The sequence below is a fragment of the Rana temporaria genome, chromosome 12 (genome assembly GCF_905171775.1).
Source record: "Rana temporaria chromosome 12, aRanTem1.1, whole genome shotgun sequence".
NCBI lineage: Eukaryota > Metazoa > Chordata > Amphibia > Anura > Ranidae > Rana > Rana temporaria.
In genome coordinates, this window is record NC_053500.1 from 126,051,477 (window position 1) to 126,070,938 (window position 19,462).

The window sequence follows — 19,462 nt, forward strand, 5'->3', positions numbered from 1 at the left end:
CTGAACAGAGGTACTGCTGGAGTTAATTTTTTAAGTTAACCAGCAAGTGATTGGTTGCTAGGTGGTGCTATCAACCAATCGTTAGCCAGTTTTTGCCCTCTGTTCAGCACTGCTGTATCTCTTTCTCTGGCTGCATGATTAAAGGTAGGAAGCGTCTGGGGGGGGGGGGGGGGGGTCTCTGTCACATACAGAGTGCTGTGTAATATAAAGGGTACCAGAGGTGCAGGGTGCTGTGTAAATGGGGTCCAGGGTGCTGTATAATATAAAAGGGGTCCAGGGTGCTGTGTAATGGAAAGTGGTCCAGAGGTGCAGTTGTGGAGGGGGGTAGTGACCAAGATATATTGGGGGATGCAGAGGTATGCAGGGGGCACAGTGGGGTGTTTCTTACATTTTAACGTGGGGGATGCCAGATATAGGATCTGCCCCGGGTGCCAAATGCCTCTGGCTCAGGGCTCTCACTTGGAGACAGCTCCACCCAGGAACTTCCTGGCCGAGGAGTGAGGATTTCACCCTAAAGACACAACGCCTGTGTACGAGTGTCAGGAGGACACCCAGGTTCCCTAGGAGAGGGAGGCTGCTGCTGGAAGCGTGAGCATACGCTCTGAGGAGCAACCCAAAGGCCTAGGTGTGAGGTCTGAAGGAGCGATGCTGCAAGAGAGTAAGCCAGGAGGCTGAAGGTTTGAATACACAGTAATGGTGGAACCCCCTGCGAGGGAAATTGCTGTTATTTTCTTAGAACTTTGTTTCCTTTAAATAAAAGTGGGCGGGCAAGCCTTTAAAATACAGTCTGGACTGACACGTGTTCCTGAAATCGCATGCAGCACTAGAGCTTAAAAAAAAATATATATATATATATATATATATATATATATATATATATTAGTGCTGTCAGTTAAACGCGCTATTAACGGCGTTAACGCAAACCCATGTTAACGCCGTCAATTTTTTTATCGCGCGATTAACGAGGCGGCGTTCGGGGGTTATACCGGGATGATGCCTGCAGCCGCAGGCATCATCCCGGTACCGTTGTTTAGAGCGGGCGATCGGCTATCCAAACATAACAACCGATGCGGCTAAAAGCCGCTCGGTTGTTATGCCGGAGGAGCGGGAGGGGACATCCCCCCCCTCCCGCCGCCTTTCGCCGCTCTGACCGGGCCTCCCGTCCCACCGGGAGACCCGATCCTAGATCCGCCGCCTTCTGTGTCCAGGTTGGAGACTGACACTAAGCCGTAAGCGGCTTTGATTCAGTCTCCGCATTGAAACCACGGAAGCGGCGTCATGACGTCACTTCCGGGTTTCTCGGCTGCCAATGGCGCCGGATTTAAAAAAGTACACAGTATTCAGAATCGCCGTTTTCGGCGATCTGAATACTTTGAAGTGCATAGGAGGGCTCGGAGGTCTTTTAGACCCCCGATCCCTCCATAAAGAGTACCTGTCACCACCTATTGCTGTCACAAGGGATGTTTACATTCCTTGTGACAGCAATAAAAGTGATCAAAATGTAAAAAAATAAAAAAACACAATTTAATATTATAAAAAAAATAAAAATAAATAAGAAAACCAAAAAAAAATGTTTTAAAGGGTGAACCTCCTTAATCGCGCGATTAATCGTGAGTCAACTATGACATTAATGCGATTAATCGCGATTAAAAATTTTAATCGCTTGACAGCACTAATATATATATATATATATATATATATATATATATATATATATACACACACACACATAAATGTTTTAACTTATAAAACATCCATAAAAGAAAGACTCAGAATACCAAAATGTATGATGCTGAAATTTATTATCAGAGATGCAGTGAATGTGGAAGGTATTCTCTCCCACATGACATGCATAAAATGCGTGTTCAAGCCTTGGGTTGATTAGTTACTCACAAATGTTTGTGCAAGCAAGAAAGAAGAAAGAAGAATGATCAATGATTTTTAATTAAGAAAAGCACAAGCCACATCCCAGGAGTTTAATCCTCCCCCTTCCTATTTTTCTTATCCTGGTTGTTGTCCTTGTCTTGGTTTTGGGTCTCCTCCTGGTTATGGTTGTCCTGATTATGGTCCTTGTCCTGATTATGGTCCTTGTCCTGTCCCACAAGTGCATGGGCTCCCGCCCTGCATACCAAAAACACACAACAATTTTAGGTCCCGCAGTTTGTAAATGTGACAATACTGTAAGGCCTCATTCACACAATTTTGAGCAAACAGTTGTGTCTGTGCAGTGACTGCATCCCCATACACTTACATTGGCTGCCTGAATGCAACACCTGGTGGCTCAAGCCACTTAAGCACATGGCTCATACATTTTTTTTTTATCTGTAATTTTTTTTTTTTTTTACCACCACTATTCCTTTATATTGGCTTTTAAAATTTACAAACGCAGCAATTTAGAAATTGGATGAAAGGTTTAGCGCTGGGAAAGTGCTTTTTATATACAACTATAGAGATCAGACGAAAATGAGGGACAAATGAGAGGGACATTGCTCCAAATCAGGGACAGTCCCTCGAAATCAGGGAAAGTTGGGAGCTATGCTAGATTCTGAATGCTTGGATGTTCTCTATAAGGCTGATAGAATAAGGCCCCAAAATGGAACCAATGTCTGGATATCAGAGGTGCCCGTTTAATGAAAAGGTGCTTCCAAGTGGATTCTTCAGGATTGGTATTTATTGATTTTTGTGGCTCTTTAGTTGCCACTTCATCAGGAAAAGGTGTACAGTACTAACGCGTTTGGAGTGTGTGCATTCCTTCAGCCCAGAGTATGCTGTTTTGGATTTCCAATCTAAAACCCAAATGAACATCACACCAAACTCCCCCTGGTTCCCTTTTCTTGGTGGTGCCAGACAGTCTCTCCAAGGAAGAACCTCCATCTGACAAACCTCATCTTACCCACCTCATGTGGCACCTACTTCATCACTCCACCACAAGGGGGAGCAACCTTGAAAGGAGACACTTCTACTTGCCTACACGTTTTCCAGGTGTTCAGTTCTAAAAGTACACAAATTCTTCCATACAATTGCTGATATACCCCAAACCTGTCTTAATATCACCCTCCTGAAATCTTTTGCACTGAAAAGGGGAGGAGCAACACTGAGCCAATAAAGTAATATCACTTTACATAATGTGGTCAGTGCCCAATTCCATAAGTGCTGAGAAGAAGAGAGAGCAGAGTGATGACTTCACCAGTGAACTGCTGCTCCTTCATTGTCCAATAACAGTGGTTCCTGGATTAAGCTGACAGTGCATTCTGCAAGGAGGTTCAGTACTCTATTATATCTTGCAGGGGGAGTCTGGATTAGAAGAGTGGCTGAACAGAATGACTTTGGCAAGTAAATGATGAAGGTTTAGCTTGAACACTTAAATTTAAAAAGCCAAATAAAAACTTACATTTTGTCCTACAGGTACAAAACCAAGTGGCAACAGTGTCAAGATATTTTCAGCAGCAGATGAAACTCCCGCTGTTAATGAACCTGCAGAGAAACACAATGTATAAACCATTAGGATTAAAAAAGCCCAAAATACTGCATATAGCCAAAATATATAGATACTTGTTTATTGATTTTCTATATCTAAAAGATGTACTGGACAACAGTGGTGGCCCATTCATTAGAAGCGCACGGTGCCTCCCACTTATTAATGCATCCAGCCCCCTGATCTACATATAGGGCTCCGGACCATGGATTCCAATGGGGGGCGGGGGGGTTAGGCATGTGATTAGAGCCAGAGGCTCTAATAGGCTTCAAGAAAGGGTCGGCTCAGGGTGCAGAGCACTGCGCCCTGATCCCATCCAGTTGTGTGACAATAGAAAATTAATATTCGCTATTATCAGATTAATTTTCCTTCCAGCCAAACAGGAAGAAGGTTGAGAGGAGTCTGAGGGGAGCTGCCGCCGCCATCTCCACCTGTCAGCACAGGGTGAGTGAGCTGGCGTTGGGGGGTACAGTGGGGGGGAAGGGGTGGTCAGGTCCATCTGGAGCACCAGCAACCACGGCTGGACAGATAAAAATCATTAAAGCACCAAATGACCTTTCAGCTTAATCGCTTGTCGACCAGCCACCACAGTTATACTGCAGAAAGCTGGCTCGGCTGCGTGAATTGCCATAGCTGTACGTCGGGCTCGTTCACGGCCCTGTGTGGGCATGTGCGTGCACCGATTGGCCAGCGGGGGGAGCAGGTCCGGTGGATTCGATGTCCGCCGGCTGTCCACGATTGTTCCATGCAGAGATAAAACAGGAATCTGTCGAAGGCAGATCTCCATTCTGACACGGGATGACACAGAGATCCTGTCTTTCTGCTATCCCAGGCTGCCCATCCCCCATACAGTTAGTAAACACCCAGTTAACACAGTTAACCCCTTGATCACTCTTGATGTTAACCCCTTCCCTGCCGGTGTCATTAAAAGTGTCAAAAATGTCAGTTAGGTGTTTGATCTGTCCGCGGCAATGTTGCAGTCCCGCTAAAAATTGGTGATCACCGCCATTACTAGTAAAAAAAACGAATAATAATAAAAACACCAAGGAACTTCCCCTTTATAGTGCCAGTTGTACGTGTTGTACGTCACCGCGCTTTGCTAGAGCATTTTTTGAAAACGATCGTGTGTGGGCAACTTCGTTTTAATGATGAAGTTGGAAAAAACGACTTTATTTCTAGATGCTGAAAAACGTTGTTTTTTTACATGTCGAAAAATTATGGTGTGTACGCGGCATTACATTTACATGTCTCCTGAGTAATGATGAGCTCCGGCGTGTTCGCATAGAACACGTGCGGAGCCCGCCGGAAAGTCGGCACCCGCGCTGCGCTAATCACAGCCAGGCAGACATTTCCCGATGCTCGGCTGCAGAGATCGGGAAATGTCTGCCTGGCTGTGATTAGCGCAGCGCGGGTGCCAACTTCCTGGCGGGCTCCGCACGTGTTATATGCGAACACGCCGGAGCTCATCCTTACTCCTGAGAGCAGCATGTGGAGAAACAGTGACCTCTCTGCTGGGCTCCAACATTCCCCTGGTGAGTCAGAGCTCAACAATCAGCAGGGTGTATGTGTTTTGCTGATTGCAGGGTAATAATGGAAGCACATTTGTTGCAGCTGAATATTTTGCGCACCTTCTTGGTAATATTGGTTCTCTGCTTCACTTTATGGGCTTACAGAGAACCAGACACCATCCTTTTTAAAAATTTGGATCCAAGTCCAGGCTAAAGGATTAATTATTTACTTGTCTTCTTTCCCTGTATGAGCAGAAGTATCAGACTACAAGGCCATCTTTTCTCACACTTAAAGTAGTAAAGTTTTTTTTCCCTAAAATAAAAAACATGTCCATATATAGCTGTTCTCTGCAAAGGTATTGGACAGAGTGGCCCTAGGCCTAAACCCTCTCTTCTGGGGTCCCCTACTGGCACTCTGGGCTCCTCTTCTTCTCGGTGTGCCACCATAGGAAGCTGCTTTCTATGGGGGTGCATGTGGGGGCTCACTCCTGAGACGGGCTATGTGCATCTATAGACACACAAAGGGCAGCGCAGCACCTCTCCCTGCTTACAAGATTTGATTGACAGCAATTGCTACCATAACTGGATTGAAATAGGACTCAGGTAAGTATACAGGGGGTGAGGGGGTGATACAAATACTGAGTGTTCATTATCAGCTTGTGCCCAGGCAGGATATGGGTCAGCCTCTGGGAGGGCCTTAAGCCAGCTGTACATGGATGCTTAAGCCAGCTTTACATCCATGCATAGGCGTGCGCACAGGATGTGCCAGGTGTGCCCAGGCATACCCTAATCACCCTGAGCAGCACAGTTTCCCCCTACTGCCCTGGGTCCCATCTTTCCCCCCGCAGCGCTGGCAGCTTCCCTCCTCTCCTATCGGCTGTTGCTGCTGAGATGTTTTAGGAGTGGAGAAGGGGCCGGTAAATATGTAATTTACCAGCCCCTTCCCTTTCTGAATGAACATCGTGAGTGATTGGTAGTGTGTGTTTGGGCTTCTAGGTTCCGGAAGTGTGTGTGACCCCCACCATCCCCTCCGCACTCCTCTCCTATACATAGTACCCCCACCATCCCCTCCGCACTCCTCTCCTGTACATACTACCCCCACCATCCCCTCCGCACTTCTCTTCCTATACATAGTACCCCCACCATCCCCTCCGCACTCCTCTCCTATACATAGTACCCCCACCATCCCCTCCGCACTCCTATACATACTACCCCCACCATCCCCTCCGCACTCCTCTCCTGTACATACTACCCCCACCATCCCCTCCGCACTTCTCTTCCTATACATAGTACCCCCACCATCCCCTCCGCACTCCTCTCCTATACATAGTACCCCCACCATCCCCTCCGCACTTCTCTTCCTATACATAGTACCCCCACCATCCCCTCCGCACTCCTCTCCTATACATACTACCCCCACCATCCCCTCCGCACTTCTCTCCTATACATAGTACCCCCACCATCCCCTCCGCACTCCTCCCCTATACATAGTACCCCCACCATCCCCTCCGCACTTCTCTTCCTATACATAGTACCCCCACCATCCCCTCCGCACTTCTCTCCTATACATACTACCCCCACCATCCCCTCCGCACTCCTCTCCTATACATACCACCCCCACCATCCCCTCCGCACTCCTCTCCTATACATACTACCCCCACCATCCCCTCCGCACTTCTCTTCCTATACATAGTACCACCACCATCCCCTCCGCACTCCTCTCCTATACATAGTACCCCCACAATCCCCTCCGCACTTCTCTCCTATACATACTACCTCCACCATCCCCTCTGCACTCCTCTCCTACACATACTACCCCCACCATCCCCTCCGCACTCCTCTCCTATACATACTACCCCCACCATCCCCTCCGCACTTCTCTTCCTATACATAGTACCCCCACCATCCCCTCCGCACTTCTCTCCTATACATAGTACCCCCACCATCCCCTCCGCACTTCTCTCCTATACATAGTACCCCCACCATCCCCTCCGCACTCCTCTCCTATACATAGTACCCCCACCATCCCCTCCGCACTTCTCTCCTATACATACTACCCCCACCATCCCCTCTGCACTCCTCTCCTACACATACTACCCCCACAATCCCCTCCGCACTTCTCTCCTATACATACTACCCCCACCATCCCCTCTGCACTCCTCTCCTACACATACTACCCCCACCATCCCCTCCGCACTCCTCTCCTATACATAGTACCCCCACCATCCCCTCGGCACTTCTCTCCTATACATACTACCCTGACCATCCCCTCTGCATTCCTCTCTATACATACTACTCCCCCAATCCCCTCTGCACTCCTCTCCTATACATTCCCACATCATCCCCTACACACTCCTCTCCTATACATATTACCCCCATCATACCCTCCACACTCCTCTCCTGTACATACCTTCATCATACCCACCACACTCCTTCTGCCACTCTGCATGTCGCAGAGCTCAGGGCCTCTAAGCTTCGGCCTGCCACATTAATGTTGGCTCCCATGAGACAGCCATCTTTAAACCTGGGGACCCATGATCTTCAATTGCCCTGAGGCCCCATCAGTTATCAGTCCACCCTTGGCCCAGAAAATATTATTAGGAGTGGAACATCTACAAGTGCTTATTCTTGACTATTTTTTTTTTGCGTTATACTCATGAAATTATTTTTAAATGATAGCAACTAAAACTTGTGAGCATGGCGGGGGGGATGAATGAGGGTCTGATGAGGTTATTGCAGAGGGGCATGCTAATATCTGCTTCTGCACTGGCTGTCAGCACTAGTGCTTTATGAATAGAAAATGATGTAAATTTTCCCTGCATTTCATTCTACTTCATATAGACAAGATCATGCAGAGTCCAGTGCGAACATGCCCTACCCCCCAAGATGTATGAGCAAAATTCCCCCAACAAAAACACTGAACTCTGATCTGCATGCTTACCCCCTAAGCATAAATCCCCTCCTCCCAGTATAAATTCACCTCCCCGCTGAAATGCCCCTCTCTGCACAAATCCTCGCCCACCAAAACTCAAATCCCCTCCCCCCCCCCCCCAAAAAAAAATCCACTCCTACTAGTATGTATCAGTCATTTTTGCAATGCAATTTCTCCTTTTGGCCACAAGATGGAGACAGAGAGATGCTGACTTGTCCTGCCAGAAAACTGAAGTGAAAGGGGAGTGCTGAGGGGAGGAAAAGGGAACTTCTGAGGAAAAAGAGTGAGGAGAGCTGTCTGGGGTAAAAAAGCATCTGAGGAGAGAGAGAGAGAGAGACGGAGATCTAGGAGCTCATGAGTGGAAAAGAAAAGGCTCTGACATGACAGTGCAGAGACAGTGAGGAGAGAACAACTGTGCCCAAGATTGTCAGCCAGAGGTAAGAGAGAGCCTACGTTGGCAGAAATCCACAGCCATTGGGGAATCTCCTCAGTCTGCAGCAAGTTATCGGAGCCAGTGTGGAGAAAGGACGAGGTGAAATTGGAAGCTACTACAATGTGGGGAAGCAATTCTGGGACCAGATCGCGGAGAGACAAAGCCACTCCCGGGATGCTGTTTTTGCCGTGCTGCCTGCCAGAGTCACCCTAAGCAACCTAAGCGAGATGACGCGCCTGATCGAAGAGGCAACTAAATCAGTTTACCGGGACTGGTAAGCGGGCCTTGCCGAAAAATACTTGCTATCACTGCTAGGGAATAAAGGGCCAGATCCACAAAAGGGATACGACGGCGTATCTACTGATACACCGTCATATCCCTGTTTCTATCTTTGGAACTGATCCACAGAATCAGTTTCCAATAGATAGGGAGAAGATCCGACATGTGTAAGGGACTTACACTGCCGGATCTTAGGATGCAGTACCTCGGCCGCCGCTGGGGGCATTTCTTGTCGAAATGCCGCTTCGGGTATGCAAATTAGCACTTACGGAGATCCACGAAGCTTTTACGCTTCGTTTTTTCTCCGTAAGTATTAGTTTGCAAACGCAATATTAGGGCTGCTTTTACAAGGCCAAAACTGTTTAGGCCTTGTAAAAGTAGACCCTTCTATCCCGCGTCGCCGTCTTTTTTTTTTTCAATTTTTTTTTTTTTCACGCCGCAACTCGTATTTTTTTTTTTACGCCCGTCGCGATTCTCAAAACCCGGCGCAACGTAAAACCGCGCAAAGCACGTCGGGAAAATGACGTCGTGAGCATGCGGAGTACGTCCGGCGCGGGAGCGCGCCTAATTTAAATGGGACTCGCCCCATTTGAATAGGAACGCCTTGCGCCGGCCGGATTTAAGTTACACAGCCGAAAATTTCTAGGTAAGTGCTCTGTGGATCGGGCACTTAGGTAGAAATTTTGCGGCAGTGTAACTTAAATGGGAATATTTAAGTTACGGCGGCTGGCTGTGGATCTGGCCCAAAGTCACTAGGAGCTACTTAGCCAATGACCCCAAAGCTCAAACACGTGTGTGTGTGTGTGTGTGTGTGTGTATGTGTGTATATATATATACACACATACACACACACTTTAAAAATATATATATATATTTATATATACACACACACACACACACACACGCACTCTTATAAATAAATGTGAACAAACATTTTAAAATATGTTACGTTTTTTAACATTTATCAATGTTAAAAAAATAAAATAAAACACTTTATTTTTTTTTAACTAAGAGCCATTTCACACGGCATTGACAGTAAACCATTGCTAGTTTTAGCGGCGCTTTAGCGGCGCTATTCGGGGGGCACATTTAACCCCCGCTAGTGGCCGAATATAGAGTTAATTGAGCCTGTGTACTGTCGCTGCCGATTCGGTGCCCATTCATTTTAACGGGCAGGAGTGGTGGAGGAGCGCTGTATTCACCACTCCTTCACTGCTCCAAAGATGCTTCTTGCAGGACTTTTTTTGATGTCCTGCCAGCGCACCCCCCCCCCCCCCAGTGTGAAAGCATTTGGGCTTTCACACTGGAGTGACAGGAGAGGCGCTTTACAGGGGCTATCTTTAGCGCTATAGAGCCTGTAAAGCGTGAAAGGGGTCTTATTAAAACATTTAATTGTTTACACTTGTGGTTGAAGGGCAGGAAAACGCTGCCAGCTTTTAGCTGTAGGGGGAGTGGCTGGTCATGTTCAGGTGCTGCAATTATACCCCTTTTTGGTGTAGCACCTGCTGACTGAACCATTCAAGCGCATAGAATGCATTAAGATAAAAAAAACTTCTGCCTTTACAATCACATTGCACCCAATCAGAATCTTCATTTTTAAAAACAACCTGCATTGGAAACAAAAATGACATTTGGAATCTAAATGTATTATTGGCAACAGGAACCCTTTCCTTCAGAACATTACATGCATTAAGACCATTGTAGTCACAAAGATTAATGAATTGTCTTACCTAACAATATTTGTAAATCAGCGTTGATGGTATTTAGGGCAGTTGCAAGCCCTAGTTTACCCTGTTAGGAGAAATAATTGCATTAATGACAACACAAAAACACAGGTGAAGAAGTGAATTCTTATAAAAATGTGAAAATCATAAAGGGCCCGCCCACCAGAACCGCGCTTCCTATTTTATGTTGATGTTGGAGTATTAAACTACTTAGAGAATAGTTTTTACATTGTTTTGGGGAAGAGCTTAATTTCCAAAGTCAGCCCAATTGTCACAGTCTATATACACTCACAAGGCCACTTTATTAGGTACACCTCGCTACACCTGGCTTGGCCCCTCTTTTTGCCTTCAGAACTGCCTTAAGGCTTCATTCACACTTGGCCGTTCAGGTCCGTCTGTCGGCGGACCTGAACGTCCGCTCCATGCATCGCTATGGAGCGTCGGATGTCAGCGGAGACATGTCCGCTGACATCCGACGCGCTAAAAACAGACGTATGGGGGCCACGTCCCCATCCGTCCATGCGGATCAGATCGTGTAAGATCTGATGAAAACAGACATGCTGTCCGTTTTCATCAGATCGCTCCATAGGGACACAGCGGTGCCCGACAAGCCCCTCCCCGCTCAGTGAGCAGAGAGGAGCTTGTCATCATCGGCTCAGCGGAGATCTGCGGACTGATCGCCCGCTGAGCCGACGGGAGCAGGCGGACTCCGTAGCGACGGAGTCCGCCAAGTGTGAATGAAGCCTAATTCTTCCTTGCATGGATTCAGCAAGGTGGCATCACACAGTTGCTGCAGATTTGTCAGCTGCTCATCCATGATGCAAATCTCTTGTTCCACCACATCCCAAAGGTGCTCTATTGGATGAGATGTGGTGAGTGTGGAGGCCATTGGAGTGCAGTGATCTCATTGTCCAGTGGTGAGATGATTGTGGAGCTTTGTGACATGTGACATTATCCTGCTGGAAGGAGCCATCAGAAGATGGGGACAGCAACAATACTCGGGTAGGCCGTGGCTCAATTCGTACTAAAGGACCCAAAGTGTGCCAAGAAAATATCCCCCCCCACACCATTACACCACCACCAGCCTGAACCATTGATACAAGGCAGGATGGATCCATGATTTCATGTTGTTTGTGCCAAATTCTGACCCTACAATCTGAATGTCGCAGGTGAAATCGAGACTCGTCAGACCAGGCAATATTTTTCCAATCTTCTATTGTGCAATTTTGGTGAGTCTGTGGAAATTGTAGCCTCAGTTTCCTGTTCTTAGCTGACACCTGGTGTGGTCTTCTGCTGCTGTAGCCCATCTGCTTTAAGGTTTGATGTGTTGTGCGTTCAGAGATGGTATTTTTCATACCTTGATTGTAACGAGCGGTTATTAAAGTCGCTGCTGCCTTTCTATCATCTCCAACCAGTGTAACGCACCCCCTAAGTAACCGCAGATGAACTGGATCCCCCACTCCTGCACTCCAGAGACAGAGAACAGTCTGTGATTTTGTTTTTGTTATTTTTTGAGGGTTAAAAACTTGGATAGGGATGGAAGGTTATGGGATTCCCACTTTAACTTCGGCAAAACTTCAAGCTAATTTTTCCTATAGAGAGTCTTTATTTACATATTTACAGCTTCCACTTCTTCCTCCAACACACACTTGCTTGTTCCAGCTTTGTCACTCGGTGAGGATTTGACAACCTCCAGTCAAATGTAGAAACAGCCAATTACATGCAAGGACTCACAGCCCCTATGATCAGTAGATAGTAGAGTGACACAGCTTGTACTTTTACATCACTTCCTCTCTGTGGTCACTGATCCCAGCACCACCACTTCAGACACTGCCAACCCACCGGGCCGCAGCTGCCCCTATCACTAGCCCTCCAGGCTGACTCTCTCACCAGCCCACCCGGCTGACTATCTCACCAGCCCACCCGGCTGACTCTCTCACCAGCCCACATGGGCTGAGTCTCAGGAGATCTCCTGGAGAAGGATGAAGACTTAGGTCTAATTCACACGGGCGGACTCCGTCGCACTCCGTCGCTACGGAGTCCGCCAGCTCAACGGGAGATCAGTCCGCAGATCTCCGCTGAGCCGACGGATGACAAGCTCCTCTCTGCTCACTGAGCGGGGAGGGTCTTGTCGGGCACCGCTGTTTCCTATGGAGCGATCTGATGAAAACGGACAGCATGTCCGTTTTCATCAGATCTTACCCGATCCGATCCGCATGGACGGATGGGGACGTGCCCCCCATACGTCTGTTTTTAGCGGATCGGATAGGGTCGGATGTCAGCGGACATGTCTCCGCTGACATCCGACGCTCCATGCGGCCGTTCAGGTCCGCAGTCAAAACTGAGAGGCGGACCTGAACGGTTCGTCAGGGTGAATGAGGCCTTAATCACACCACTGTCTTCAGGGAGAATTGCCTTCATGTGGTCCCCCCCCCCCTGTAAATCCCCAGCAGCGCTGACCTACTTGCACTGTCATCTCTCTTGCTCCTGTGCCTCCATGAAGGGCTTCCTCCACTTGTTGTGGCAGGATTCTTCCAGCACCCAAGCCCCGCCCCCCGACTAGGGGGTACCCCTATAGGCCACCGACAGCCTCCTCAGCAACTGCCACTGCTGGCATTGCTCATGCCTATTTATGAGGTAAGCTCTGCCCCCTGTCAGCCCACTCCTATGGATTTGCAGAGGCCTCAAATATTTCAGGCATCTCCTAACCTCCTGCCTACTAGCTCTAGAACATTCTTCAATGTCCCAGAAACCGGGGGGCACCAGAGGAGCCATCAGGATAAATCATCCAGCCCTAAGAAACTGAACCCCGACTCAGATTCACAGCTCAAGCTTAGCCCTGAGCCAAATAAACGAACCTACACAAATAAAACCTACGCTACTTCTAGCAGACACTAGAGGGTGCTACACCAGTCTGCTCCTTCTTCTCTGACAACAACAAGGCATTTTGACCATTCAACTTCCACTCACTGGATGTTTTGCACAAAAATCACAGTAGATCAGCAATTTTTTAAATACTCAGACAAGTCCGCCTGGCACCACCAACCATGCCACGTTCAATGTCACTTTTATGGCTGGCGCAAGGAATGTAAACACCCCCTCTGACAGTAATAGGTGGTGACAGGTACTCTTTATGGAGGGATCGGGGATATAAAAGACCCCAAATCCCTCCTTTGCACTTCAAAGTATTCAGATTGCCAAAAATGGCGATTCTGAAAAGTGTCATTTTTTTTTAAATCTGCGCCATTGGGAGCCGAGTAAAGCGAAAGTGACGTTGTGATGTCGCTTCCGGGATTGTACATCGGAGACCTGATCAGAGACTAATCCGGCTTCTTACGGGTCTCCACACCCGTGGCTCGGGTCTCCTGACAGTAGTCCCCTCTCGCTACTTTAGGATAATAGCCAAACCTCTTTCAGCCGATTCAGTTGTTATCACTAAAGAGCCAACCGCCCGCTCTAAAAAAAACAGTACTGGGGTGATGCCTGCAGCTGCAGGTATCCCCCCGGTATAACTCCTTCGTGCCATGAACGCAAATTTGCGTACGGTCGGCGTGAAGGGGTTAAATTTCCTTTCTTCCCCATTCTGATACTCGGTTTGAAATTCAGCAAGTCGTCTTCACCACGTCTAGATGCCTAAATGCATCGAGTTTCTGCCATGTTATTGGCTGATTAGAAATGTGTGTTACCACAATTGAACAGGTGTACCTAATTGGCTAGTGAGTGTATATTCAGAGAAAAAAAGATCTTCCACCATCCAGTAGATCCAAATAGTGTAACAAAAACACTCTAATACATTTTGGCCTAAATTTATGAAAAAAAAAATATTTTTTAAATGCATTTTATTGAATATGTTTTATAGCAGAAAGTAAAAAATATATATTTTTTTCAAAATCTTTTGTTCTTTTTTCTCTTATATAATTATAATAAAAAAAAAAAACAGTGGTGATCAAATGCCACCAAAAGAAAGCTATATTTGTGTGAAAAAAAATATACATTATTTGAGTACAGTGTTGAATAACTGCGTAATTGCCAGTTAAAGTAGCGCAGTGCCGAATAGCAAAAAATGGCCTGGTCATAAAGGGGGTAAAACCTTCCAGAGCTTGCAAAGTATTGCACCTGCAATAAGTGGATGGCGGGTGCAATGTCAGGCTCCTGCAAACATTTCCTCCAACTTTCTTGCCCATGCCTCTATGTAGGCCTTCTGTTTGAAAGCTGGAGGAGATGTGGAGGTGAGGGTGCCCATTAGTGCCATTGCAGTCCACTGAGAACTACAAGCCACCTGCCACGGTGGCAGAATATACTTTAGTTCATTTATTCACAGATCTCTGTGCCGATTTAAAACATGACAGCAGCTGCGGAGGATAGAAACCCTAACCTGCTGTCACAGAGAAAGGGGGGGTTGGACGGGGGCTTGCTTAGAAGTTTAAATGTTACACCCAAAATGTTAGCCTTTAAATTCTTGAAATTCAAGTGTTTGTTACCCTAACATTTCATATTCCTGATATGTGCCTGCTGTAGCATGTACTTGTATGAACACATATCCTGTTCTCTTTGTATGAAATCCCTGGTGTTCCTGTCAGTCCCTCTGCTTTCCTATTAAAAACTGACCACACTAAGCAGAACACACCATGGTCAGTTCTCTAGCTATGCTGGTAAATCAGGCTGCTCTCATCCATTGATCAGACTTGTCCTGACACGCCTCCCCCTGCACAGCCATTCACTGTCCCCCCCCCCCCCCCCCCCCCCCCCCCAGCTCTTATGCAGCTGAGAACACAGGGAACACGGGAATGTGATCACTTATAAAAAAAGAGGATGAACAAAGTATTTATATTGTTTTTATGTCTATACACAAATGTTTTTCCTTTCATTTCTATTTTAAACTGAATGGGTTGTTTTACAAAGTGATCATAGGATTCCATAATTGTCAGATTAGCTGAACCAAAAATAATAATTTGGAAGAACAAGTAAGAAAGTAAGAGGGGTATAAAAATGTAGGAAATTTAGAAAATGTTATGGTTCTCTAGATTAATATCTGAAGCATTATGAGAAGGGAGGAATGAGATGAATGGGGGATTTAAGTACAATGTGATATGACTATTTATTTTTATTTTTTGCCATTCAACCAAAACAAGAGAAGAAAAAAAAAAAATGCTCTTTAAAATGTCTATAAACACTTACTTGTTCTTCAACACCTTCTTTACAAGATTTTGTAAATAAGCCCAGTACAGTCTGTAGAATCCCCCCTAGAATCTGCAGAATGCCTCCTACTAGACCTGTAACTGTTTGTCTACAAAAGAAGAAGAAAATGTGTGTATATTTTATTTATATATACTATATTTATATATACAGAAAGTGGTAATTGTACAGATATACTATTGTATATACAGTACATTATTTGACAAGCCTTGTGGATGTTTTCTCTATAATTTAAAAATCACTGAGCTTCTCTCAATTCTGAAGTCCCTCGGAGAGAAAGTTCCCTGTTTAAAACGAGCCAGGGGTGAATAGATATTTACAGATAAAGGTAGGGGGAAGGTGTTGGAATTTGTAATTAAAGTAGATCTAAATGCAAACTGAACATTTTGTATATTAAACCCCATGTATAATAAACAGTAGCCATGTTTTTGTTATAAATACTGTTTTCACTTTTTTCATTCTTTGTTGAGACTCAGTGCTGCTGATCACCTCCAGCCTCTTTCAGCTATTTCCTGCTTATATTCATCACTGTTGGCTCCCTGTCATTGCTCAGGGTTGTCTCCCTCATGGTGACAATGTTGGACCACACCTGTGTGTTGACATGGACACTTGCAGTCTCAATCAGTTTGCACAAGTGACAAGGTGACAAAGCAGGACAATAGCTGGGAGACCGTTGTTTTCCCACAATGGGGAGTGTCTGAAGGAGGACCTTCATGGCAGGATCAAAGGGTATTATTGGAAAGAAATATGCACATTTTTATAAGATTGAAAATAACATTTAAACTGAAATTAACATTCTAATGTGGAGTTACATTTGGCTTTAGAAAAGATGAATTGTCTTTTTGGCTGTGATGCAGTTATTTACAGATCGACAATTCCTTTGGCTGTGGATACTTACAATACGCTTGTGGTGACCTCAGCTGTTTTTACCAGTGTGAATTTCAGGACTCCATCAACAAGATCCAAACTGAGTGTTGCCTTTACATTAAGGCCGAGGACTAATTCTCCAGTAGTCCTATAAAGAGAAAAATGTTAGTGGAAATAGTTTAGAACATATTTCAGTATTTGATTCTGGTAAATCATGAAAACGAAGTAGAAATAAAAATAAAGTGTAAATTAGGTGTGCTCATAAAGCCATTGCTATTGATCAGGTAGTTAAAGAATATCTTGTCTAAAGAAGAATGGAAGTCAATCTACATAATATCATCAATAGCTTACCCACAATAGCGCACACTATTGTGTAGTGGTAATGCGCATTATCATAATTCATCTTGCGTGCATTGCTGCATTCTGATGCCAATCACTTTGAGAAGCGCTGGCAATGTGTGTTGGGGCTGCCATTTAATGAATGACATTGCAGCTCACCACACTGCAAACTATGAATTACCACAATGCACAATTGTGAAGCCAGCCTTAATGCCGCGTACACACCATCACTTTATGTGATGAAAAAAAATGACGTTTTTAAAAGCGTCACTTTAATTGACTGTGTGTGGGGGAAAACGTTGTTTTATGTCTTGTAAAAAACGACCAAAAAAAATTGAAGCATGCTTCAATTTTATGTGTCGTTTTTCAAAAGTGCACTTTTTACTTCACAGAAATTGACCGTGTGTAGCAAAAAACGTTGTTTTCTAAGACGTTTTTTCATCCACGCATGCCCAGAAGCTACTTATGAAGCAAGCTTCAATGGTAAAACGTGGTGAACGTAACCTCGCTTTGCAAGATCATTGTGAGAAAACGATGGTGTGTAGGCAACTTCGTCTTTGAAAATTGAAGTTTCAAAAACGTCATTTTTTACTTCACAGAAAGTGTCGTTTTTTTTCATCACATAAAGTGATGGTGTGTACGGGGCATAAGGCTTTAACCTAAAGTAAATAGACATTTTTTGGTTCCTTTGACTTTTTACCTTTTAGCAAGAAAGAAACAATTTCAGGCTCCATTCACACCTAGCATTTTGCAAATGTTTTTTTTTTTTTTTTGCACATTTTAGTTGTTTGCGCATTTATGGGCGACACGCATTAGTTAGCTCATTTATTTCAATGGGCTTTCCTAGATGCCACAAACGCGACAAAGTAGCTCATGTGGCTCTTTACAGCATTGGGCCTCGTACGTTTCTAACAGAGAAAAAGAGAAAAGAGGGCGCCCCATCCTTGTGCATTATCTTTAAGTATGTTTGTTTAAAATAAAGTTAAACTGCTCACAGACAGATATAGAAAAATCACAATACAGGTGATCTCCAGATGACAGCGCTTGGTCTAGAAACAGCAGACTCCAGATGGTACAAGAGGAGATTTTAAAGCGCACTGCCGGCTGACGCGTTTTGAAAGGAATACCTTCTCCCCCAGAGCTCAGCAGTCTCTGAGACAGAAGGTATGCCTTTAAAAATACGTCAGCTGGCAGTGGCCTTCAAAATACCCTATCCTTGAGGGCAGCGAGGCCTGTGACACTATCCATTAGAAACTTTTAGTCCACCTGGTACTCACTTCTGCCACATTTGTTGTGCGCAGACTTGCCGCTTTTGGGATGCTATTAACAATGAATGGCACCGCAAACACAACACGATTTTGCATGCATTTACAAAACACACAGGTGTGAATGTAACCTATAGTTTACTAATATTTATTATTTTTTAACATTAATACAGTTTTATCTTTAAGATTTAGTAAGAATTATGGAAGTTATGCTGTATTTATTTGCAGTAATATTGATTTTAGTGCTTTTTTTATTGAAAATATAGATATGATAAACATTTGTGCAATCATGGGACAAAATCAGAAGTGCCATCTTTTAATTTTACAAGCCCTGTGTTTAAAAAAAAAATACATCGTTTGTAGGGATGTAAGTGAAAAGTAGACAGTAAAGTAAAAAAGAAAGTAAAAAAGAAATGAAAAGAAAAAATGGTCCAGCCATCTGAAGTAAAAAAAAAATAGGAGGCTGGTCACTGGTATAGAAAGAGTTAACAATAGAGGTCGACCGATATGGGTTTTTCTCTGGCCAATGCCAACATTTAGAAATCGGGGCGGCCGATGGCTGATATACAATGCCGATTTTTGCAGGTGATATTTTAGGCCGATTTTTTTTTTTTTGGCAGGTGCAACTGGTTGGCACTGACTGGCACTAGCAGGTGGCACTGATTGCCACTAGCAGGGCGAACTGAGTGGCACTGGTTGGCACTGGCAGGTGGCACTGGTTGGCACTGATTGCCACTAGTAGGGGGAACTGAGTGGCACTGACTGGCACTGGTAGGTGGCACTGACAGGTGGCACTGGTTGGCGTTGGTAGGTGGCACTGGGTGGCACTGGCAGGTTTCACACTTAGGTCAGTTTCACACAGTTACACTATAACGACTATGTAACTGAATGCAGAGAGAGACCAGACCAGCTGTTAAAATTCAGGGGTGATGTCAGGGCGGGCAGGGCGTGGGGTGGGCAGGACCCAGCAGTTTTCAAACACCAGCCAATGATTGGGCTGCTTAAGAAAGGGAGCGGGCCACATACACGTAGCGGCCCGCCCAGATTCATCCCATTGGCTTGTGTTTGATAGCTGCTGGGTCATCAATCTGAATTCTGACAGCTCCTCTCTCTCTCTCTCTGCATGTCATTTTTACACACTCGGCGGCTCTGGCAAGCGCCGCTCTGCCAATGGAGTGTGGGAGGAACACTTGTGGGTTGGCGGGCACGGCGTGATTAAATCGGCCAAATGTGAATAATAATCAGCCGATGCCGATTTCCTAAAAAAGGCCAAATATCGGCCGATATATATCGGTCGACCTCTAGTTAAGAAGTATTACACTGTTATACTTGTTAATTCTCCATTAAAATTTGATTGAGAAAAAAAAAATGAAGTATTGCTATGTCTATGCTCCACTACAGCCAAGCAAGGAGAAATGTCCCAAATGAGAACCTAATAATAATA

The 19,462-nt window shown here is 45.4% G+C and overlaps 1 protein-coding gene across 1 annotated transcript in view; it reads right to left on the minus strand.

Moving 5' to 3' along the window:
• Window positions 1–1,785: 1,785 nt before the first annotated feature.
• The window catches only part of LOC120918793, a 29,519-nt gene continuing 11,842 nt past the window's right edge, over window positions 1,786–19,462 (minus strand). The window contains exons 5-9 of the mRNA XM_040330589.1: window positions 16,446–16,562; window positions 15,530–15,638; window positions 10,358–10,418; window positions 3,392–3,474; window positions 1,786–2,121 (exon numbers count right to left, since the gene is read on the minus strand). Coding sequence (XP_040186523.1) covers window positions 2,080–2,121; window positions 3,392–3,474; window positions 10,358–10,418; window positions 15,530–15,638; window positions 16,446–16,562 — 412 coding nt within the window. The 3' untranslated portion in view covers window positions 1,786–2,079. The remainder of the gene's footprint in view (window positions 2,122–3,391; window positions 3,475–10,357; window positions 10,419–15,529; window positions 15,639–16,445; window positions 16,563–19,462) is intronic.